Source organism: Tachysurus vachellii, chromosome 9, assembly GCF_030014155.1.
Source record: "Tachysurus vachellii isolate PV-2020 chromosome 9, HZAU_Pvac_v1, whole genome shotgun sequence".
Lineage (NCBI taxonomy): Eukaryota > Metazoa > Chordata > Actinopteri > Siluriformes > Bagridae > Tachysurus > Tachysurus vachellii.
Window position 1 is genome coordinate 9,891,476 of NC_083468.1, and position 24,889 is coordinate 9,916,364.

Consider the following 24,889-nt stretch of genomic DNA (forward strand, 5'->3'; position numbering starts at 1 on the left):
TAGTAAACAGAATAGGTTCTTTGAATCTTTGGTCTTTGTTTCCTACATATTGAGATGTTTTACTAAACGTTTTGTCTCTTTAATAATCAAATGTATTTTGTCTTTTTAATCATTTCAATTTACACTTGAGGGAAACTTAAATAATTCACAAAAGATGAACAATATAGAAGAATGCTAACTGCTACACTAGATACACTCTTGAGAAAAAGGCTGTCATGCAAAGAAATATTTGTTTTCACTACCATTTCTCGTCACTGGGGGCGCTGTGTCTCTAACACGGAAGTAGGAATGAACGCTGGAAAACCGGAAGTGTGGAATCTGCGGGAACTCTTTCCAACCTGGCGTAGATTTTGTTAACCCACCTGTATTGTATAAACCCGCCTTTTTTCGCTCGTCTCTGCTGCCCATCCAATAATATTCTAATGCGTTTGCACTTTTAGCCAATAGTAACGCGTATTCTCGTCAATCTACTTGTCAATCATAGCGCAGGGGGCGGGCTCACTTGAATACTGGTGGGGAAAAAAAAAACACCTTTCGTCAAGGCTTCGACCATTTTCAGCGTTCAGTGGTTACAACCCAGTCTGATTTTCTTTTTGCTTTTGCACAGTTTGGAAGTTAACTGCAGAACAAAACGGTGAGTTAAACCACAACTGAAGGATAAGTGGTAGTATTTTGGGATGGAAGATAACGTGATACAGAGCAGATATTATTCGGATATTATTTTTTTCTACACAGAGAAACAGAGCAGGAAATAAATGTTTCAATAAATATGTCTGTGCCTGAGTTTCATTAGTTTGTAGCTAATCTGGATTAAAAATATCACCTGTTTGTAAGAGTAATATGTCTTAAATATCATGTTGCTGATTTTAAATCAATCATTTAATGGTTTGGGGTTTTTTTGGCATTAATCTAGTGCTCATCGTTTTAAATGAATAAAATAAAAAAAATACTAAAATAAATTAATTCTAGCAAAATAACATCTATTTATTTATTTTTTAAATGTATTTATTTTTATATTTGTTCAGGTTTTAGCTAGATTTAAAAGCCCCTCATCAGCCCCCTTTTTTTAAAGACTTTTATTAATGAAGACAAATAGAGAATTTCTGTCTTTTATGCAAATTAAATGCAAATAAACGCTTATGAATTATTCAGTAAACAAAAAGAGGTAAAACAATGTAGTAGAAGGTTGTGTATGTTTGTGTTTGGCTGAAATAACAGTTTGCTTGCAAGCCTTAAAAACACTCCTGGAAATTGTGCACTTTTGGGTGTGGTTTAGGACAAAGATTAATAGTGTAAAGAAGTAAAAAGACAAAGTCTGTTGATTTATTGTGTAGTTTATTACACCTTTATTTAAAGGAAGTGAGAATAGTTACATGATTCCAGATGTTCAGGTGCTCTGTGTAGATCAGGGGATATTTTTGATTAAACACTTGTTAAATTTAGGATTTCGTATTATTAACACTTTTTATAATATTGGGACTGTTTAGCATTAAGCCACAAATGTAAGCATTATTTCTGTCTGGATTTAAATTAGGTCTGTTTTATAAGTCAATATAAAGCTCTGGAGTGTTTTAATATCATATTATCATCAATGTTTTTTTTTTTTTTTTTTAATTTTATTATAATAATTATTTATTTTAAGAATTAACCTCAAAATCATGCAGTTGTCAGTAACATATAAAAAGTTTTTTATTTTATTTTATTATTTTTAAAAATATTTCCTTAATAACAGTGTGTCCCAAATTGTATGTAGCTACTGAGGTTTACGTTTATCTCAAATACCGAACGCACAATGCTGGAGCGATTAGTGCGAATAAAACCCGGTCAGGTTTTCAAGAAAATAAACAACAGCATAACAGGATTCCTGTTCACACCACGATGGTGATGTTTTCCTTTTCCATAACAGCTGCTTGTCAGTGCTATCAATTATTCATCTATTCAACAACGGCTCGTGCATTTTGTACATTTGAGGTTAAGATTGTTCACGTATTTTGTTAGTTCCTTTTATCGCTAAAATGATAGACGTAAGAACACCACCACAGGTCACGTTTCTGAGAATTCGCAAAGAGTAACGCAGTCTGTTCTGAAGATTTGTTACGAAAAAAGACTTAACACTGGAGACTCCTTCCAAAATCACAGAAAACTGTGAAAACACATTATCATCGATGGTACTTTTGATCTGATGTTGAATCTTATTTGGAAAAGTGTGTTAATAATATCTAACACTAACCTACAGTTTTTTCAGCTATATGCTCCTGAAGATACATTTTTTTGTTTTTTTCCCCACAATGTTTAACATTGCACAATTGGATTATGATCCTGTTTACAGTTTTTTGAATCAGGTGTGTATCCAGAAATGCGTAATTTACTTGAAACAAAAAAAAAGGAGTAACTAAACGCAGGAAGCAATAAAAATATTTCCATCTTGATCAGTCAAACCACATCAGAAGGTCAGGGACACATTTCAAGCAGATGTTGAACAAGCTTACAGCCAAGCTGAGCTTTCAAAGCTTTACATACTCTAGAGTTGTCATCTCTATCACCGACCTTCTAATAAATCCCAATATTCAGTGTTCTAGAACAGTTAGAGACAAAAAGAATAAAAGGAAGTTAGAGTTTATTATTTTTTTTAAATGATCATATTTGTTTGCAGGTGAAGAAAATCTGAGCAAGAGACGGAGACAAATATTCCTCGTTCCTTCACAATATTTAATATACAGTGTGTGTGTGTGTGTGTGTGTGTGTGTTGCAGATGTGGAAAGCAGCAGCTGGTCATTCTCTCTCTGTTAACGTTGACGAAGGTAACGACGACTGGGAGACGGATCCTGACTTTGAGGTAAGAAAAGAATGTGAAAAGAATATGAATTTCTTTTCAGTGTGGAATAAATCAGAGACGCTTTCTTTCAGAATAATTACCCACTGATCTCACTGGTGCGATGCTGTTCCTTCCCCAAACTCCCAGACATTCCTTTTATTAATTATAGAATAACTTGAGTTTCATTTAATGCTGTTGCGTTTCTCCAAAACGAATCAGTTCCTGTTATCACTTTCATTAGAGCAGCTATAAGCAGTTGTTCCCTCAACAGTCTCACTTTTTTCCCTCCTCTTTCACGCGAAGTTTAAAATAAGTAAATAAATAAATAAACACAACCTGTGTGAAACCAGCACAGACTTCTCTTTCCGGACCGGAAACGTTAGCTGTTTGAAAGTATTGGCACCCGAGCCTGCTTCCATAAATGTCTTGACATATAGTTGTGCTCAAAAGTTTGCATACCTTGGGAGAATTTTGTTTATTTCTTCTAGGACTCTTCTTAATACGTAAGGCATAACAAAATGGTGCAATCATCGAACAAATCATAACACACAAGGAAATAATCCCTGTTCAAAATTCTACATCTTAATATCATGTTGTAATGTAATGTAATATCTTATGTAATAATTGTGCATGAAGTTCTGAGTTCTCTCAGGTGGTATAGCTGCCCATTCTTCTTAGCAAAATGCCTTCAGTTCCTGTAAAGTTTCTGGTTGTCTTGCACAGATTGCACGTTTGAGATCTCCCCAAAGTGGCTCAATGATATTGAGGTTGGGAGACTGTGATGGCCATGCCAGAACCTTTACCTTTTTCTGCTCTAGCCATTGGAGAGCCAACCTTGCCGTGTGCTTTGGATCATTGTCATGCTGGAACATCCAGGAGTGTCCCATGCACATGCTGCATTCATCTTGTCATCAATTTTTACTAACTTCCCTGTGCCACTGGAGCTCATACAGCCACAAAACATATGAGATCCAACACCATGCTTTACATTGGGGATGGTGTACTTTTCACCATCAAATATTTAAGGCCTTATTGACTCCTCTCCAAGCATAGCGTTTATGGTTGTGACTACAAAGTTCAATTTTGGTCTCATCACTCTAAATAACTTCTCTAGAAGCTGTGAGACTTGTCTAGATGCTGTCTAGCATACTGAATCAGGCCTTTTTGTAGCATGGGCACAGTAACCGCTTTCTCCTGGCAACTCAACCATGCAGGTCATTTGTGTTCATGTGCCTCCTTATTGTGCTCCTCGAAACAACAGCACCACTTTTTTCCAGAGCAGCCTGTATTCCTGTGGAAGTTGTTTGTGGGGTTTTCTTTGCATCCTGACTGGCATTTTCAAGTGTTGAGACATCTTTTAATACCCTTTTCCTGCTATATAAAGTTCAACTACCTTATCACGCAGGTCCATTGGCAGTTCTTTTGTCTTCCCCATGGTGCAGTATCTATTGAAGTCAGTGCATCACCTCATGAGCTGAGAAACTCACTGACTCTTTATGCACAGACACTAATTACAACTGCAATGAGTCACATGTGTGGAAACTTCCCTTTAATAGCAATTTAAACCTCTGTGTGTCAACCTGTGTGTTTATAATGTGGCCAAACATTCAAGGATATGGAAACTTTTGAGCACAACTGTAGAAGCACACACACGTGCACACATGTCTGTGTCACCACTGCGTAGAGAACGGTTCAGTAATATGTGGTTGGTGGTGGTCTTGGAGTGGTCCGTGTCCTCTTCTGGACAGTGCAGAGGAGGCTGAGAGAGCAACAGTTGGGCCTCAGTCATTAACTGTATATTAGTAATATAGAGTAGTAGTTTACTCGGTACACTCTACAGAACTATGGATGTATCTCAATCAGCTCTCTAGTTCCCTTGGTGGCAAATAAGCATATTGTATACATCAGTTCTGGCACCGGTAAGGACACTCTCACTGCACACTGGGACACAGATGACTCAATGTGTGGTGAGATTCTAATTTCCTTATCGATCACTTTACAAACCCCTTCATCTAAAATATTTAAGTAAAAGTTGTAGACTCAAATAAACTGGACATAAAACATCAAATCAAGTTAATACCATACCTATGCTACCATAAGTAATCATTTATTTACATTTACATTGTTTACTGTCCAGTGTCACCCATAAGGATGGGTTCCCTTCTGAGCCTGGCTCCTCTCAAGGTTTCTTCATCACATCATCTCAGGGAGTTTTTCCTTGCCCCGTCGCCTCTGGCTTGCTCATTAGGGATAAATGTTAGAGATGTATAGTATTTAAAATTTGAAATTGATAAGGTGAATTATCCAAATAAATAGAATTGAAAAATGTAAGAGCTACAACGACGACAACAAGCAATTAACATTTTGCAGAAGTTGGTTGAGAGGCTTCAGAAAATATGACGTCAATTCCAGTAAGGAAACACAGTGACCATTGATGCGTCCTAGTTTTTGTGCTGCATTAACGTGCAAACCGTGTAGCGCACCAGAAAGATTCTGTCATCAAGACGGCACTTTAACTGGCCGACTCTCTGATCAGTGCCCTCACTAGCGAACTAGGGAGCCGATTGAGACGCACCCAATGAATGTGGTGCGAATCATTTAACAAGGGAAAAGCCTGCGTGTTGGGGCATAGACATGTTACACCACTGTCGGCTCACCTGACTCTGCAGTTTACCTCCTGCTGGGAAGTTGTGCAACAAGTACCAAATTACTATAGAAAACAAACAGCAGATTGTGTGTGGACCAAGGTCACTCATGTGGCTCAGGAAACAATGTGTAAAATCTCAGTCTCTTATATACAGTCAGGCGCTAAAGTGTTAGCTAGCGTTTCTCTAGCTTTACTCGGTTCTCTAGCATGTTGTTTTTGTGTGCTGAAGAGTTTTCTTTAGTTCTAAAGCAACACTAAAGGTATTTAAATAATTACTTTTTTTTTATATACTGCTAGTCCCCGAGTTACAAAGGAGATGAAAATAACAAGTCAAATCATGACTTAGCGTACCCAGGAGTCTTACACAATGGTGATCAGTATGGACTAGTGTACTGTAATTTGTTTAATAATTTAACACATTACAGCACATTTGGCTCATCTAATAGAAAGTTTGTTTATTAAAAAATAACCCTGTCTATTATAAAAACAATGGTCGTAACCCTTAAATGAAATCTTAAGTTATGCATTGAAGTATCGTATCGTATGGTCTGACCTCTGCATACTGGAACAAGGTTAGGGTGTCGATGGCTACATAAACTTGTTGGCGGAAGATGAGGATGGCGACGATAAAGACTCTGACTTTGACTGGCGATCGCTAGTGAGACTGAGGGCAAGGCATATCACAAGGCAAGGGAACAACGTGTGATGCATACTCAGAATTCGTTCTCTGTGTTTAACCCATCCAAAGTGCACACACACAGCAGTGAACACACACACCGTGAACACACACCCGGAGCAGTGGGCAGCCATTTATGCTGTGGCGCCCGGTCGTACCACAGACGCTGCTATGATTGCCTGATTGCGCAAAATTTAAACAACTGTTTTACAATTTTGTCATACGGCTATCGTCCCATCGTCAGATTGAAAAGTCGTAACTATCTGATGTAACCCGGAGAGTATCTGTATAAATAAAACACATTGACTGTGATCCTTTTTCTTACCCTGAACTGAAACAAAGTGGCTCACATGATGCACACTCTGTAACCATAACGCTGTACAGTAGGCTTACTAACTAGCTTAATTTCCAACTTCTTGTCACCAGAAATAAGGAGGTTGTTTCCCTTTGCCGTTGATTTGGAGAGGAAAAATCAAGAGAATCTAATCTGCTTTAAATAATGGAGAAGCTGGTATTTTTAGTGATATTGTAGTTGGAGGAAAATTGACATCGAAATATTTTCCATTCGTAACTCGATGTCTCTTACAGCACTGCCTGCTGCTTTTTTTTATCGTAACAGCTCAATCACAGGCACTCGTATGACAAACTCTTTAGATTAAAATGTTAGCCTTCCTGACTTTGTTTGAGCGATAACAGGAACTTGACTTCATGAACAGCATTTGATTTTAATGCAAAACCGCCAGGCCTCTATAAGTAAACGGAAGATAAAAAGAAATTTCACCTTTCAGCAAGACCGTGAGCCAAAGCACGCATTAAAACTAACATAGCAATGGATTCTTCAAGACCGTCCACAGGAGATGCTCTTACACTCTGATGGCTCTAAATGTTTTTGCTAGTAAGACAAGATGTTCCAGGCTGAGAGACTCTTTTCTAAAACAATTGAGTGGTGTAATTAAATCTAAAGGTGCTTCAATATAATATTAGTTTAGAGCTGTGCAAACCAGTACAACTAGATTATTCTATTATTAACTTGGAAAAATATATATATTTTTCTTTTTTTTTTTTTTTTTTTTTTTTTTAAATTAAAAAAAATTAAATAAAAAAAAAATATTTTTAGATTCACTGAGAGAAAGCAGTTTAGCAGCAGTTACGAACAAAAAAAATCTGAATTGTGCAGCTCATAATGTGAATGCAGACTAAAGACCATTTCACATTCAAAACATGCAAGCAGTGTCCTCCTTCTCGCACATGTACATAACCAGTGCAGACCTGTGAGACTAGTGTAGACGTCCATCTTAAGTCTGTAACTTAGTGAACCAGTGTTAATGTATTTATCGATGAAGATGGAAACGTAGATGTAAACGTATACCGTAAAATTGTTAATCATCTAATCTGCATTCCTAAAGCATCATAAGAGATGTGGTAGTCTAGTGATTAAGCTGTTGGACTACTGTGAGCAAGAAACCACCAAGTAACCACCGCTGGGCCCTTGAGCAAGGCCCCTAACTCTCAGTTGCTCAGTTGTATAAAATGGATAAAGGCGTCTGTCAAATGCCCTAAATGTAAATCACATACTCTCCTAAACTGTTGATTTATATAAAACGAAAACTGTATAATCATCTGAATCTCTGCCTGCATACAGTTTCCCAGTATCTGAGTGAAGAAGAAACTGCTGCTGGCTACATTATGGCTGTTTGTCAGCTGTTTTTAGATCTGCGCTAACAATAGTGCCAAAGCAAATGTGGAATTCATTAGCTAGTGCTGCACAGAAGTTCAGCATGCAGTGTCAGAAGTCACATTAGCAAGCCGGAGATACCGAGCAGTGTGTGTTTGTGTTTTATACGGGAATCACATTAACGTAAACACACACTGTGCTTTCTCCGTCTGGAAAAAAAGAAGCCGGTGATGGAGATGAAAAGCGTGTAATGACGTGGCTGATCCTCAGTACTGAATGATGATTCTTTTTACTAAAGCTGCGCCTGTGTGTGTGTGTTTTATTTTATTGTTTGTTTTTTATTTTTTTATTTTATTTTGCAAATGTTTTTAAACAAATGGGGAGATTACTGAAGAAAGAAATAGATAAAAAAAAATTTTGATAAACGTTTAAAAATTAATATAAATAACTTTTTTAGAATTATATGTATGTGTATAAATCTTATATAAAAGTTTATTTTGTTAGACGATTATTTATAGCTTTGGCTGTTTCTGGATTTTCTTCATGTCTTCTTGGTTTCATCATCAACCCCAAACCAGGAAAAATGTGTTATGGTTTGAAGAGTCCAATACTAAAAGGTGTGTGTTATCTCAAAAAAAAAAAAAAAAAACAAGTAAGAAACAACCCAAAACATCAATAAGAGTACACCATACCCACAGTGCAGCATGGTGGTGGTAGCATCATGCTTTAGAGCTCAGACCTGGGGCTTTTATCAATATTCAGGGAATCATGAATAGCTGCAAATACCAGTGGATTTCTAGTGTAAATTCTTCAGCTGGAAAAGAGGAAAAGAATTTTCACCTTTCAGCATGACCATGTCCCAAAGCACACATCCAAATCAACAAAACAACGAAGCAACCAGAACCAGGACATTTCTACTGTCCTTCCTGTAGACTTTTTGATTTTTTATTTTTTAAACGTGGCCCGTATTTTTTCTTTTTGTGCAGAATGATGTGACTGAGAAAGAACAGAGATGGGGAGCAAAGACAGTGGTGGGCTCCGGACATCAGGAGCACATCAAGTGAGTCAGCTACTATCAAAAGAGTTCTACCTTTTCCTCTAATCTTAGTGTTTATTCATTTTTAACATGTGATCAATTAATATTGTATTCAAATCTCTTGTTTTCTTATATATGTGATGCATTTTTAAATATTACAGCGTAACACATTTACGTGTACTACTACATGTAATAGTGTAGTAATACAACATGCACTATTACGTTACTACAGCGTAACATATGTATACAGTGTAATATCCCATATTTTTGAGTGTTTAAGTTCATCTTTTTGTCTTTTAGTTTTTTTATATCTCGCACAACCCTTTAATATATTTTGCATACATCTTCTCATTTCCTTGAACACATTTTCAAAAAAGATTGTGTTACTTGAAATTAAATTAGTGTAGTATTTTTGTTAATAATGAATTTAGATCTTTATTTGTAATATCTCCTTGTTACGTATTTAAATATTCATTCTTTGCTACATTTTTAAATCTGTAGCAGCCCCCCCCCCCCCCCCCCGTTACACAAACTGGACACTCGAGATGACATTCACATCATAGTGCTTAGAGAAGTGAACAAGCTGAGTTGAGATCCATCAGATAAACATCCATCAGTAAATAATGTACATATTTTTAATATTTGGTATATTTCCTCTTGCTCAATCAGCATCCACCAGCTGCGTGAGACGGTGTCGAGCGAGCACTGTGACCTGAAACAGCGCGAGCTGGAGAACATGCCCAAAGCCTCGCATGGCTATGGGGGAAAGTTTGGTGTTCAGGAGGACCGGATGGACAAGGTGGGAGCCTTTTGTGTCTTTTCACTTCCTTTTTTCACTCCTGCTGTCATTTCTTCACTTCTCCTTTCAGTCTTGTTCACCCTGCTGTGAGATCACATCACATCACATCTTTGTGATCTTCTGAGGAGTTTACAGTCGACAACAGCGACCACAGAGATTTACAGAGATTCAGGCCAAGATGTGTCATGTGACATCATAACACACATTCAGCCAAAGCGCTCAAAACATGAGTACAGCTAGCACAGTATGTGATATGTTGTCACTGGTAGGAGATTAACAGAACAGTCCTTTGATTGCAGTTTGGACAATAGAATCTTTCCGAGCAGGAAAGCATCAAAAATACTATGTTGCATCACAAATTTTGAAAAAAGCTGCACGAAAATTAGCTTTTTGGTTTCCTGTATAAATGCCCCTCAATTAAAAAACAAACCATAAACTGATCTACTGAAGCAACATGGCATGAGCATGGGTGCAGTTTTACCGAGTATCAGCATGGCCGTTAGTACCTATCTGTTCGTATCTATGGCTAATGTTCTAACTCCGCCAGACTAAAGCAGAATGATTGACACGTATGGTGAAACGTCCCAGGGTGGTTATAGGAAATACAGGCTCACTTGGAACGATGCTCGACCAAACAAAATAATGGACAAGAACTAACTGTTGTACAAGTGTTTATATTATGTAACAGGAAGGAAGAGAAAGACTCTGCTGTGCATAGCTACAATAGAGAGCAGGGTTACATCTGACTACTAGATATAACATCTAAAAACCAAAAGAAGACTGAAATCACAATTCGTTAAAAAAAAAAAAATCGACAATTATTTTAATACTTTTATATTTAGTCATGACCGTTTGTGTAGAGTGTGCCTTTGTGATTTGAGTGGATTTAATGTGCAAAATAGAGTCAAATTCAGACGATTCGAGCTCATTTGTTGGTATTGTGTGTACTCTGAAGCAAATCTGTCCAATTCATAAGGCAGTGTAAAGACAGACATTTTCTGGGACACCATTTTTTTCACTACATGTGTCCTCACCACAATTCTGTAAGGCCATGGTGTCACTGGTACATCTCACTGGTTTGGCTGTGAATAGCTGCTGATGTGAGGTCTTTCTTTCGGTCGCTCTATGAAGCATGTTATATCAGCAGGGCCTTGGCTCACTTTCTCTTTCTTTAGTTACAAATAATGGGAGAAAAGAAGTGTCTGAAAATAGTGTTACTGGCATGGTAGCATTTGTAGTGGAATCATGGAAGTGTCCAATTTTAAATACCTCGGTATTATTTTGGACTCTTTAATTTAACTTTTAAAAAGCATGTAAAAAAAAGTGGCTAATACCATCAGATATAATATGGCTAACTTTAGATACATTAGGCCATATATAACAATAGAAGCAGCCAAACTATTTATGCATGCCATGATTTTTTTCTCACATATCATACTGTTTCACAAGCTGGTCCCAAGCAAATATGACAACTCTAAAACCAATTGAGACCCTTTATAAGCAAACCTTAAAAAGTTTAGATCAAAAACCTATGTCATCACCACTGTAATATTTATTACTAAATACAACTTATTCAGTTTTAACAATTTCTCACATTATCAAGATGCTTGTCTCATTTTTAAAATCTTACATGGGCTTGCACCCCCACCACTGCGTGAATTCATAAAACTGAGAAATAACAGTGATAGGGCAAACAGGGCAGCTACCAGGGGAGACTGTGTTATACAGTATAGGCGAAGTAAGTTTGGTCAAACAGCCTTTTCAGTACGGGCCTCAAATTATTGGAATTATCTCCCTACTGAACTCAGAAAGAGCACCAGCTATTCATCATTTAAATTCAAACTCAAGAATTGGATTAAAAACACTCAAAATTGCAATCATCAATAGTTAACTTATTTTATCTTTGGTACTGTCCATTTTTGTATTGTATTTATTATTATCTATTTAGTGTTTTAATTTGTTTTGTGTTTTTCATGTATTTAATTTTTGTATTATGATATTGTGTTGACCTGCCAAGGGACTGCAGATGAAAAATAGCTCTTCAGCTAATTCTGGCACATTTACATTTTGAGTGTAAACAAAAAATGTTGATTGATGTGCATTGTCCCTTTCAAATAAATAAAATAAAAAAAAAAAATAAAAAAAAAGATCAAATGGGTGTGAATGTCCTGACACACAGCACAGCTTCAGCAAGTAAAGGGGATGTAGTAGCCTAGCGGTTAAGGGGGACTGCCGATTGGGAGGTTGAGAGGTTCCACCAAGCTACCGATCACACACACTCCACTCCGCTGCTGCTGCTGGGCCCCTGAGCAAGGCCCTTAACCCTCAATTGCATAAAAATTGTATAAAAAAAGAGAGAGAATGTAAATCGCTCTGGAGAAGGGTGTCTGCCAAATGCCACAAGTTCAGTTCAGTACTGTTTTGTTTGTATAGTGCTTATAACAAAGGACATTGTCAAGAAGCAGCTTTACAGAAATGTATAAATTACAAAGTGTCAGTTTATCCTTATTGAGCAAGCTAGAGGCGACAATGGCAAGGAAAATCTCCCTGAAACGATATGAGGAAGAATCCAGACTCAAAGCGGAATCCATCCTTATCTGGGTGACAATGGTTAGTGTGATTATTAAGAATTCACTAATAAGTGGGGCCATCCACGGGAATCTCTTGTATCTTTAGGCTCTTCGTGTGGAATGAATAAAAATCCAGGCTTCACAGTGATTGTATACAGTGAATAGCAATCTGCTTTGGCCAGCGTGCTCTGTAAATCCACGCCTTTGTTTATAGTCGGACTGTAGATGAATAGCCAGGGCCAGTGTGTGTGCAGTACAGACAGCCGACAGGGCAGTGTGTGTTCCCCTGATGCCCACACACATTCCGAAACGAGACGATTCACACGGCTGGTGTACACAATGACTGAATTTAGAAACGTGTACCGAAGAAGAGGAAGTGTGCCATCTTCTGATCTGATATGATCACTTGGCATTGTGGGAGTTAAGGGTGCTTGATAGTGTATTCAGTCTATAGGTCCTATTGCTTTAAGGTTCTGTGATAAAAAGCAGTGTTGGGAATGTGTGCGGTGTTGGGAATACTACTCAGTAGGTTCTTGGTTCAAAGCCTGGCCATGAGTAGGTCCTTGAGCAAGGTCCTTGTAATTGTATCTGATCTCACATTAGATAAACGCGTGAACCAAAGCAGAAATAAGTGTTGTAGATCTCTTAACTCCTTAAAGGTGGGGTCTCCATTGTTTGAAAGTCAATATTGACATTTGAAATCACCAAAACAAACACGCCCCTAACCCAAATGGGTCCCACCCCGTATTGATAGCTCCGCCCACACATACATACGTAACCCAGGCAAATAATGGAAAGAAATGTGTCTATCATAGCTGAAAGGAAGAACAATACGATTGCAGATAAACAATCAAGCAAAAATGACACACAAGCATAATCATGCAAAGGACAGCATATATTAGTTCTGTGAAACAAAGCAAAACCAACGTTACTCACCTATCAAGAAGGAAAAAAGCGCCTCGGCGTCTTAAGTAAAGTTGGTCACATATTCACAGATTAGAGTTTCCCGAGTCAATAACTCCTGAGCTAAACCCTGTTACTAGCAAAACGCGGTTATAGCTGCGTCTCTACATTACTACGATAGAAAAGAGGTGTTATTTGTGTAGTAACAGCGTTTAGCTCAGGAGTTATTGACTCTGGAAACTCCAATCTGTGAATGTGTGCCAACTTCCTGCCCCTTCGGTTCTCTACAGCGCTGGTAAGCTGATCCTATATTAACACGGGTCCTACTTCTTGCCTTATCGTAAGCCTTTCTTCGCGTTCTTTCTTTGTTTTTATCCTCCATGTCAATGTAAAAACCGCTTTCTGCTAATGTCACACATGCACACTGAACACTTGCTCCGCTGCATATTGACAAGACCCGCCCCTTTCTGCTCATTGGCTACACGTTTGTTTGTTTTGATTGTCGGCCCGACTCAGTTTTCTGAAGCATTTCTCAAACAACGTGCACCCCACCTTTAAGAGAACACACATTAGAGTCAAAAATGAAACTTGGTGCTTGGACATGTACCCTGAAATATTAGAAATGTTAGTTTGGCTCCATTTATTAATATGAGTTTGCTTGATACTGCAGTTCCTTTTACACAGGTGTTTTTTATTTGAAATTTGAGTTGAGTTTTGTATGTGGAGTGCTTGTCCTCTGTGGAGTTCTTTTTCATCAGGATAAAAAAACAAATGTAAAAATCCTCTAATACAGTATGGATTATTTGAATACATAAACAAGTTCTCAGCTTATTCATTGTTTGACTAAAAGCACCACAACCACCACATTAAGACCGGTGAGTGTACTGAAATCCGTTAATGTTTCTTCCTCACGTTTTAACCGTGTGCTTGCAGTCGGCTGTGGGTCATGAGTATCAGAGTAAACTGTCGAAGCACTGCTCCCAGACAGACACATCTAAAGGCTTCGGTGGGAAATTTGGTGTTCAGAGTGACCGCGTGGACCAGGTACACGTTTCCTTTTCATTTCAATATTAAAATAGGTTTCATTTTTTATGTTTATACTTGTTCATAATTATTAGAATGCATTTTCCATAATGTCTGTAGAGCCTGTTAAACAATAAATTGTTGTAACTGCTCCTTGTATTTGCTTTACATTTCTTTAGGTGCTTAAGGCTTTTGCTTTGCACGGTATTGTACGTGTTTGGGAAGTTAATGACTTTTATTTATTTATTTATTCATTTGAATCCACTCCCAAACCAGTCTGCTGTAGGGTTCGAGTATGCTGGGAAAACAGAGAAACATGCCTCACAGAAAGGTGAATCTCGCTCCTTTCCTCTTTTCACTCTTCTGCTTCATGCTTTGTGAATTCTATACACACACACACGCTTTTGTGCACGATTGCATTTACAGACAGGTGACAAATTAGAGGAAAAGACAGATGCTGGAACTGTAGTGGAGCAATGAACACTACCTCCAATCAATAGTCCCTTGTGTTTTATCCAAGATGGTCATTTTCATACTCACATGCTAAGCTATTCGGTAAGCCCTGTGTAATGGGAACACTGTCCACCTGGAAGAGAGCAGGAGAGAGACGTTTTATCATGGGGTAAAGGAGAGCAGTCAGAAGAACACTGACACTCCTATCCAAGAGGACATTAGCTTTATATGCACTAGCTATTTTTGCTATATATAATCAATTATTTGAAATCGAAGTCATAATTTTCTGTCATATTGCTTGTTGTAAATTGTAAAATGGGATATGTAAGGAATTACATGTTGTATTGTGTAATAGACAGATGTATAATACTAAAAGAAATAAGACTTTGGATTAATTTTCACACCACGAGAGCCTCATATAGGCAGATAACACTATCACATAACTGAACGAGCTTTAACGAAAGCTTGAGTGAGAAATCATGATGTTTTCGGTGTATACTTTAAAGTTCAGTCAATATGTAGTAACATACCAGCTTTAGTAGTGTGAACTTTAATACTATAATATTCACTCATGCATGAACGTGCAGGTGTAACATCAGTGTGTGATAAAGTGCACAGTAGGTGTGTGTGTGTCTGAACGTGTGTGTGTGTGTGCGCGCACCTGTGTGTGTGCTCTCTCAGCCTATATGATGAGCTGGTTGTTTGACACCATCTTGTTGTTTGTAATGGATCAAGTGGTTGCATTTGGAAAGCCTCCAGCGCACCGCTGCTCTTCTGTCGGATGCCTGTGTTTTAAACTCTGCATGCTGCTCTGTAATGTCTGTTGCTTTTTCCTCCCACAACCCCCACGCTCGCCATGATTGGCTGCTGTGGGGGGTGTGTGTGTGTGTGTGTGTCCCAGATTACACCACTGGTTTTGGGGGCCGCTATGGTGTTCAGACCGATCGTGTGGACGACAGTGCTGTAGGCTTTGATTATCAGGGAAAAACAGAGAAACACGAATCTCAGAAAGGTTTGTTTTCCGGTTTCCCATGATCCTCTGATGCCGATGGCTAATAATTTTCTTTTGGGATTTTTTTTTTCTCGAGATATATTGATTTTGTTGTTATTGTTTTCTGTAATTTGACAGTGATCATGCTTAGCTCAGTTAACTGATTATTTCCTGCCATTGGAGCTTGCTGTTCGAATACAAACAGAACTCCCAGTGGTGTAAACAGTAGTTCTTTTAAATGTTATATGCTGTTTGCTTTACTGTTGCTTCCATGTTTGTTTATCTGCAGATTACGCTAAAGGATTCGGTGGGAAATATGGAGTGGAAACGGATAAAGTGGACAAAAGTGCAGTGGGCTTTGAGTATCAGGGCAAAACGGAGAAACACGAGTCACAGAAAGGTTTGTGATGCATGTAACATCCCCAAACCCACTGTACACAACATGTATATCGTCGCTGTCGGGCGGAAACCTCGTATGTCCAATTTTGGTCAATTTCATATTTTTTCACATATCGATGCTATTGGTCAGTCCCCACGTGGGTCTGTTATTTTTAGAAGTTATTACCCAATCTAAAGTCTTGAAAATAGCTTGAGCGCAAATCTCATAACTCCATTGGACACTTCATCTGTCCACCTCTTCCTCACTCCGCGGGAGAGCTTTGCGGCATATTTCTCCTCAAGAAGAGTCGCAACGAATCAACACGTCTTCTGAGGTAAATGTCTTCAAAACACTGGGCTCAAAGAAAAAAAAATCTTGACCCCCGCTAGTTCTGGTGCTCGTCTGAGGACAGGAATTTAGCGCAAGACAATCCACTGCAACGCGGACTAAACCCTGTGCACTGCAGATACGGTACGGCGTTTTTTTAATTTCCTGAAAAATAACGGTTTTGGAGATACGAGGATTCCGCCCGACAGTGACTATATACTAACTGTTACCACTTGTACCTAAATCAGCTGTGGCTTAGCTGAGCTTGTCCCTCTGACCCTGTGCTCTGTGCTTGTGAAGCACGTATTTCAGCACAGCGTCTCCCCTCTATATTTTATTACAATTCCACTCTTATTCTTATTTTCCTTATTCGTCTGTGCCTTAACCCTGAGATAATTCTGGTTCGATGCCTTCCACTAGTCTTCATTTAATAATCTTTTTCAATTTTATTCATCATTCCTGTGCTTGAAATCTGGTCAATCTGCTCTCCAGACTACGTGAAGGGCTTTGGAGGAAAGTTCGGCGTGCAGACGGACCGCGTGGATAAATCCGCTGTTGGATGGGATCATCAGGAGAAACTGCAGCTTCATGAGTCTCAGAAAGGTAACACACACTTTCACTGAATTCTGCTTCAGAAAGAAAGGAAGCTGTACTGAATTGGATTTAACTGCAAAAAATGTATTTCTCTCTCTTTCTCTGTGTGTGTGTGGGAGAGTGTGTGTGTGGGAGGGTGTGTTCTCTTAACCTTGTAGCTAAAATCCCACTTCTCTTATAAAGATCCACTGGATTCCTAAATAGCTCACACTGGGCCACTAGAAAATAGTGTGAACTTTAAAATATGATGTTATGAACTTGCATGTAAATATCAGCTAACGTACTATTAATAATTAGAATAATGCACTATAACTGCCTGAACTTGTGTCAAGCCATTTTTGTTGAGACCTCAGTAAAGTGTATGCTGAATATATGAACGTGGTTTAAGGAATAAAACTGCGATAGGAAAGTAATCCGCAACAGCAGGGTGGTAAGAAGACGACCAGCCATTACAATGCCCAGATACTTCTTCTTGTTTTTATCCTCTTCATATGTGCATGTTTTTTATTCCACTCTCTAGCAGGCTAATTGGCTGGTAATGATCCATTTTTAGCAGCATATCTCTAATTTGAAGTGATGACTACGCAAATATTAAACTCAAGCCCCATCCTGTTTATTTGATTGCTCTGTGTGTGAATGTTTTAATGCTATTTCCAGGCTGTCCTCAGGTCTTAAATTTTATACCACCAACTATTCGAAATTAAACGATGCAAAGGTTTTTCTTTGAGATACTTTCTGAAAAGCGTTTCACTTCCTGATACCTGCCGACCCTCTGATGGAATATTGGTGTTTATTTACATGTCGCTACTTTGACGTTGGTGTTTCAGCTGTTGCCCGCGGTGTCCTCCTGTGGGACGGGGTTTCTTTTTTCCTGCTTGGTGTCCTGTCTGTTTTCTGTCTGTCTGTCACATCTTGCCATGTGTCTATGTGTTTCTGTGTCTTTGCAGATTATAAGCGTGGGTTTGGAGGGAAATACGGGGTGGAGGTTGAAAAGCAGGATCAATGCGCACTTGGCTATGACTACAAAGAGAGTCTGGCTAAGCACGAATCCCAACAAGGCATAAGTCTTCGTCCTTTTTGCTCGCCAACCCCTTTGCTCTGCTGTCTCTTTTGTCTGAGAGACACCCACTTTGTTGTGTAGAAAAATGCAGGCTTATGAATAGTGTACTTTTTAAAAATAAAGCTTCCTAATTTTGTCCCTGGTCAAAAAGGGCGGAGCTTAGGTTCAAATCGATCGGATAATTGTTTCTGAAACAGCTTTTTACTCGAATGAACTTACTTAATGTTAGGTATTCAGCTTGATTTGACAAGATTTTAAGTATTCACCATGAAATACTTTAACATCAGAGGTTCTCAAAGTGAAATCTGCCCAAAAATCCATTGGATCTGAAAATTTGGTTGTGTTCTGTCAGAGCACTTAAGTGATGAACACTTAAATATAGAAAATACAGTATAGACACTCTTGGAACAACAGTCAACCAATCAGATATTAATAGACTGGAAAGAACTGTTGTATAAAATATTGCAGTCATTTGGTAGCTACTGAACATAAGCTAGTTGGCTAATGCTGACTGGAACATTGCTCCCAAGCCTAGGTTTCTTATTGGTTCATCAGGTTTAACTTGAGCAATGCCCTTATTGACACACAGTCAGCATTAGGATATGCTCTGCAAGACCCTTTCGCTATAATGTCCCTGATTCTCCCTTGTGCATGCTCGGCCTCAGACCTGTGGAAACACACACAACATGTACACGTTTCACACACTACACACACTGTCTGTTGCTTTGCTCAGAGCAACAATCAGTCCTGTAAAACTGCTGCAGATCTTGCAGATGATGAAAATGGCTGCTGAGAATGATGGTCTTCTCGTATCCTTGTGCGTGTTTTGCTCCTCCTCGTCTTTCCTCGATTCTTCCTCGCATCACTCACAAGCTTCCGTTATTCTCAAAGGAATGTGCCATGATGCTGAGATTCAATTTCCTGATGATTTTCCCCCTGACCCGTTTTTTTTTGTTTGCTATAGATTACTCTAAAGGGTTTGGAGGCAAATACGGAGTGCAGAAGGACCGAATGGACAAGGTGTGAATCCCGCTCTTATAATTCACTTCCTAGATGAGTATCCCTGAGCTATGAGCTGATGACTGAAATGTTTCTTTGTGTGCACGTGTCTTCAGAGTGCAGGAACGTTCGATGAAGTCGAGAAACCCACCACTGCTTACCAGAAGACCAAACCACACGAAGCAGGTAAGAACACTAAATGCTAAGTCAAGCTTATGAACTCCTGGTTTGCATTGTGCAGACTTCGTGTATATGCCTTTATTATCTTATATGCCTTTTTCCCCCTTTCACCCACAATATGTGTTAATCTGTGGTATTTTCCACTAAAATAATATCCCAAAATATTGTGTAATGACCTGAAAACAATAATCACAGCAAGCAAGGTTTTCGACGTCTTTGTTTTTAACCACTGTGTTCTTTAAACCTGTTCCTTCTCTCATGGATCGAATGAAACTGTTTATAGATTTAGAGTTTTAAAAGTATTGGGTGTAAATGTTTTATTTAATTCACAGAAACCTTGACCTAGATAAACCAGCAGATAAATGAATGAATGTGTGCCGTATACACATTGTGTTCAGACAGTTGTTGTGTTAATGAACGTGGGATTCTTGTGTCAGTGCATCTCGCTCTGTCAAACACTTCCTCACACTCAGGTTAATTTGTTCAGTATTTCAAATCGTCCTGATTACGTGATCACCAACACTTCACAATCGGTGCTCTGTTAATTCTGGATCTAATGCAGTTACACGGTTTGAACAGCAGAGGTCCCGATTTGTAAAGCAGTGAAGCTGCTTTACCGACTGCCCGTGTTGTTCAAAATAGAGTCAAAATAAAAAGTACAAAAATAGGATTTGTAATTCACTGATCATTTTTCATCGTTCAAATTTTGAAATTTCATTCAAAAATATTCTGAGTTATAAAGCCAGTATAGTGAATTGAATCAAATCATGTGTGGTGACACAAAAGGTGTCTCATGCAGGGTTCAGAACAGCAGCAGTTGATGTTGCAGCACAGCCTGTCATCATTCAGAGATGGATGATGGTGCTGAAACCATTAAGAGCTTGAAAAATGTATAAAATAGAACCATTATCCTCTTATTGTGTACATGTGCGACTGGTTTCAGCCGGCAGAGCAACGGGAAGCATCAAGGCTCGTTTTGAGAATCTGGCCAAGCAGAACGAGGAGGAGGACAAGAAACGCGTGCAGGAGGAGAGAGCCAGGCGAGAAGCCAAGGAGAAGCAGGAGCAAGAGGAAGCTCGAAGAAAGGCAGAGGTCTGTGCGTGTGTTTGTGTGCGCGCGCGTCTGTGTGTGTTTGTGTGCGCGCGTCTGTGTGTGTGTGTGCGCGCGTCTGTGTGTGTGAGCGCGCGCGTGGGTGTGTGTGCGCGCGTGTATGTGTGTGCGCGCGTGTGTGTGTGTGCGCGCGCGTGTGTTTGTGTGCTCGCGCGTCTGTGTGTGTGTGCTCGCGCGTCTGTGTGTGTGTGCTCGCGCGTCTGTGTGTGTGTGCTCGCGCGTCTGTGTGTGTGTGCTCGCGCGTCTGTGTGTGTGTGCTCGCGCGTCTGTGTGTGTGTGCTCGCGCGTCTGTGTGTGTGTGCTCGCGCGTCTGTGTGTGTGCTCGCGCGTCTGTGTGTGTGTGCTCGCGCGTCTGTGTGTGTGTGCTCGCGCGTCTGTGTGTGTGTGCTCGCGCGTCTGTGTGTGTGTGCTCGCGCGTCTGTGTGTGTGTGCTCGCGCGTCTGTGTGTGTGTGCTCGCGCGTCTGTGTGTGTGTGCTCGCGCGTCTGTGTGTGTGTGCTCGCGCGTCTGTGTGTGTGTGCTCGCGCGTCTGTGTGTGTGTGCTCGCGCGTCTGTGTGTGTGTGCTCGCGCGTCTGTGTGTGTGTGCTCGCGCGTCTGTGTGTGTGTGCTCGCGCGTCTGTGTGTGTGTGCTCGCGCGTCTGTGTGTGTGTGCTCGCGCGTCTGTGTGTGTGTGCTCGCGCGTCTGTGTGTGTGTGCTCGCGCGTCTGTGTGTGTGTGCTCGCGCGTCTGTGTGTGTGTGCTCGCGCGTCTGTGTGTGTGTGCTCGCGCGTCTGTGTGTGTGTGCTCGCGCGTCTGTGTGTGTGTGCTCGCGCGTCTGTGTGTGTGTGCTCGCGCGTCTGTGTGTGTGTGCTCGCGCGTCTGTGTGTGTGCTCGCGCGTCTGTGTGTGTGTGCTCGCGCGTCTGTGTGTGTGTGCTCGCGCGTCTGTGTGTGTGTGCTCGCGCGTCTGTGTGTGTGTGCTCGCGCGTCTGTGTGTGTGTGCTCGCGCGTCTGTGTGTGTGTGCTCGCGCGTCTGTGTGTGTGTGCTCGCGCGTCTGTGTGTGTGTGTGCGCGCGTCTGTGTGTGTGTGTGCGCGCGTCTGTGTGTGTGTGTGTGCGCGCGTCTGTGTGTGTGTGTGTGTGTGCGTGCGTCTGTGTGTGCGTGTGTGTGTGTGTGTGTGTGTGTGTGTGTGCGCGCGCGTGTGTGTGTGTGCGCGCGCGCGTGTGTGTGTGTGCGTGCGTCTGTGAGTGTGCGTGTGTGTTGATCCTGCACGTCTAAGCATGTGATCCCTGGTTTACTTTAGGTGAGCCCCAAAGCTAAAGATCCTTCCCCTCAGCCCAGCCCCACCTCCACCACTCAGACCTACCAGGTAACTCTTTTAACGTGTAAAAACTGCTGCTTCACTACACCATTTAGAGTGACTGTGATTAAGGGCTTAATGCACGCATCTGTGTGTGTGTAAGACTGTGAGAGTGTGTGTGTATGTATGTATGTATGTATGTATAAGAGTGTTATGTTTGTGTGTGTGCGTGCGCATCTGTGTGTGTGTGTGTGTGTGTGTGTGTGTGTGTGTGTGTGTGTTGATCCTGCACGTCTAAGCATGTAATCCCTGGTTTACTTTAGGTGAGCCCCAAAGCTAAAGATCCTTCCCCTCAGCCCAGCCCCACCTCCACCACTCAGACCTACCAGGTAACTCTCTTAACGTGTAAAAACTGCTGCTTCACTACACCATTTAGAGTGACTGTGATTAAGGGCTTTCCTTATTTGTTAACACAAGTGTGATTCAGGCTGCTTGGTTTCAGCTACTACTCCTCGGACACACCGAGCACACACATTTACACCTAGTAGTAATTCAGCTGTGTTCATTTTTCTTTCAGTATCAGACTCCTGATAGCCATCAGAAGGCAGAGGAGCCCGAGGAGCCAGTTTATGAGGTAGAGCCGAGGTCAAAGCAGGAGGACCTCTACCAGAACCTGGACCAGGATGACTACCAGGCCACAGGTAACCTTCACAAACTCTTTCGGGATGTTCTGTGAGACTCAACAAAGAGTCACATGACAGATTTATTTCACTACCCACTAACATTTCTGTTATTAGATAAATTGTATTGTGTTGAATTTGTGGATGGAGATGATATCATTTTTGAGACTTTCCTTATGCCTTTATTGTGTGTTCTATCTATATTGTGTGTGTGTATAGACACTCAGTCTTATGACTATGGTGAGGACCTGGGAGTGACTGCTGTGGCTCTGTATGACTATCAAGCTGGTGAGTGAAACAACAGACAGTCATTTTTCTCTTTGCCCCAGACGTAGCTAGTCATGTTCGATATCTGATACAAAGCTAATGCCTAATCATTAAGTCCAACCATGTAAACTTAACTGTATCTGAGTTTCATCACACTTGGACTGATCATGTCTAATCTGCTAAAGCAGTAACAGCTATGCTACTGAAACTACTCGGGTTAATCACATCAGTATGTGGCTGTTAGTTTGCACAGAACATGATTAGTGTACTTTTAGTCACGTTTCTTACCTCCATCATTTTACTGTATGACTGTTAGCATGATGGTGACTTCAGGTGTTTTTAAGTGTTGAGCGACACAGATTTCACACTCAAGGTTCATGGTCTGTTTATCTCCTCCCCAGGATGAGGGGACAGTGATATTCCGTAACCCAGGCTTCTGTTCTCATCATCTGACCTACGTTTTGTCACTTAACAGTAGATTGCGATACAAGAAGTGTGACGTTCAAAGCTAGAATCGTTACAGTATCTGACACTGAGTTCAGCATTTTATCACATTCTTCTGTCAAATAAAAGAGAAGTTTAAAAAAACGGGTAGAAAGGTGCACATTGATATTTTTTATTTGTATTTACATTAGGATTTCTTTCATATATGTCTGTGTCACCGTTTTTTTTTCGTATTTACAGCCGGTGACGACGAGATCTCCTTCGACCCGGATGACATCATCACCAACATTGAGATGATTGACGAGGGCTGGTGGAGGGGCGTGTGCAGGGGGGCTTACGGACTTTTCCCAGCCAATTACGTTGAAGTCCGGCAGTAAGCCCCGCCCACCGGCCGTGCCCACCTCCCTGGAGGAGAGGGGATCTCCTTTGCACATCCTTCCATTCGTATCCCTTCATTTTTTCTTCACCTCTTCGCAGTGCTTTAGGCATTCTCAGGTCTTTCTCCTCTCTTCCTACTTTATTCCTTCCCTTTTCTTTGCCCCAGAATAAGCCATTCTGTGTCACTCTTCCCTGAGCAAAATCTTACATTAATCACACTTTCTTCTCCTCTTTGTTCCTTTTAACATTTAACACTAGAGTAATAAATAGTCTGTATCTATAATGATACAGACATGAAACATAAGAGATCTACAGAGTTAAAATCTTGGCATTGGGTTTTATTGATTGTGTACAAGAGGGTGAAATGCAAGCGTGTAAATGGCTATGATTGCTAACAGGTGGTGTGTTTAGGAAAGGGTTGGTGGAAGATTTGGTGATGAACCAAAGAATGATGTTGTACTCGGACGCTTCACATTTTTAATGGAGAGGCAAATGTATGGATTGAATTCCTTTAAACAGTTTCGTGACGTTAATGCAATCTTTTTATGGGTTTGGACTGTATGGATTTGTGCCCATTACCACTTTGCGTATGTAGTTTTGCCAGTTTAGAGCTACAACTTGTACATTGTGGTGTTTCAGATCTGATCTCTCATCTCTTTCTTTTTAAATACATTAACAGCACCAGATTGTAAATGTAATCATGAAATTGTGATTACAAAAATGCTTACTTTCTTTTCTGTTTAGCCGTCTTTACATGGCCTGAGACACTCTGCAAATCCTTTCACGTGACGTGAATCTGTAGCTTCTTATCTTGACCTGATCGACGTTGGCAACACTAATAGTAAATAAATAAATGTACAATGTGACCAAAAAGCTATAACACTAAAATATACTATAACTTTACTGGCATGCAATAACCAAACTGCTACCAGTTGAATTTGGTTCTTTCCAACTGTTATGGTGAAAAAAATAAATAAAGAAAGAAATATTTTGTTTTGTGAAATATCTATAGACTCTGAGCAGGAGGAGAAATGTGGAAATCTGTCTGTGCATCCTGGGCATGCAGTGTTTTTGGTTTTTGTCCTTGTTGATGTACTTGTGGTTTGTAACTCGGAGCCTCTGCATTGTTTTCTTCCTGACCAACACAATGTTGAGAGGTTTTATGTCTGTTTCTGCTGGATTGAGTGCACTTTTGACTTGAACGTGGCCTAATATTGGCGGTGTCCCAGAAGTGAAACCTGAAAAGAATAATGACCATCAAGATATCTTGGTGTAATTAGCATTTGGGACATCCTATAAGATGAATTCTTATGAATTCCAGTGTTTGAAACAGAGTGGATATCGATATATAGCTTGATCTTATCTGATAATATGTAACAGCTTTCCTGGTGCAGTAATTCATGAAATGATGCATCCATGGCTAAGTAGCAACAGCTAAGTGTTTGGGTTTGGGGTTTTATAAAAAGTGACCTTCTCAGATCTATTATTTTTATCTGTATCTTGCTGGCTTACCTCTCATTACATGCCTGTTTTTTTTTTGTATGAAATGAAATTTCAGTTAATAAAAACATGGATAGTTAAAATGCCCAGTTGAAAATGTTTCTTC

The 24,889-nt window shown here is 40.2% G+C and overlaps 1 protein-coding gene across 3 annotated transcripts; it reads left to right on the plus strand.

Moving 5' to 3' along the window:
- The first annotated feature begins 500 nt into the window (after positions 1 to 500).
- LOC132851035 (src substrate protein p85-like) lies at positions 501 to 24,868 on the plus strand. 3 transcript variants are annotated; one of them, XM_060877602.1, is made up of 18 exons: positions 501 to 634; positions 2,753 to 2,836; positions 8,800 to 8,873; positions 9,519 to 9,648; positions 14,055 to 14,165; positions 14,421 to 14,475; positions 15,499 to 15,609; positions 15,878 to 15,988; positions 16,787 to 16,897; positions 17,836 to 17,946; positions 18,913 to 18,968; positions 19,064 to 19,133; positions 20,071 to 20,219; positions 21,518 to 21,583; positions 21,838 to 21,903; positions 22,092 to 22,215; positions 22,414 to 22,482; positions 23,146 to 24,868. In XM_060877602.1, exons 2-18 carry the CDS (start codon positions 2,753 to 2,755, stop codon positions 23,280 to 23,282), a joined length of 1,635 nt encoding a protein of 544 aa, XP_060733585.1. In that variant the 5' UTR covers positions 501 to 634; the 3' UTR covers positions 23,283 to 24,868. The 3 variants fall into 3 exon arrangements, with proteins under 3 accessions (XP_060733585.1, XP_060733586.1, XP_060733588.1); XM_060877603.1 differs by lacking the exon at positions 17,836 to 17,946; XM_060877605.1 differs by lacking the exon at positions 15,499 to 15,609.
- Positions 24,869 to 24,889: the final 21 nt, after the last annotated feature.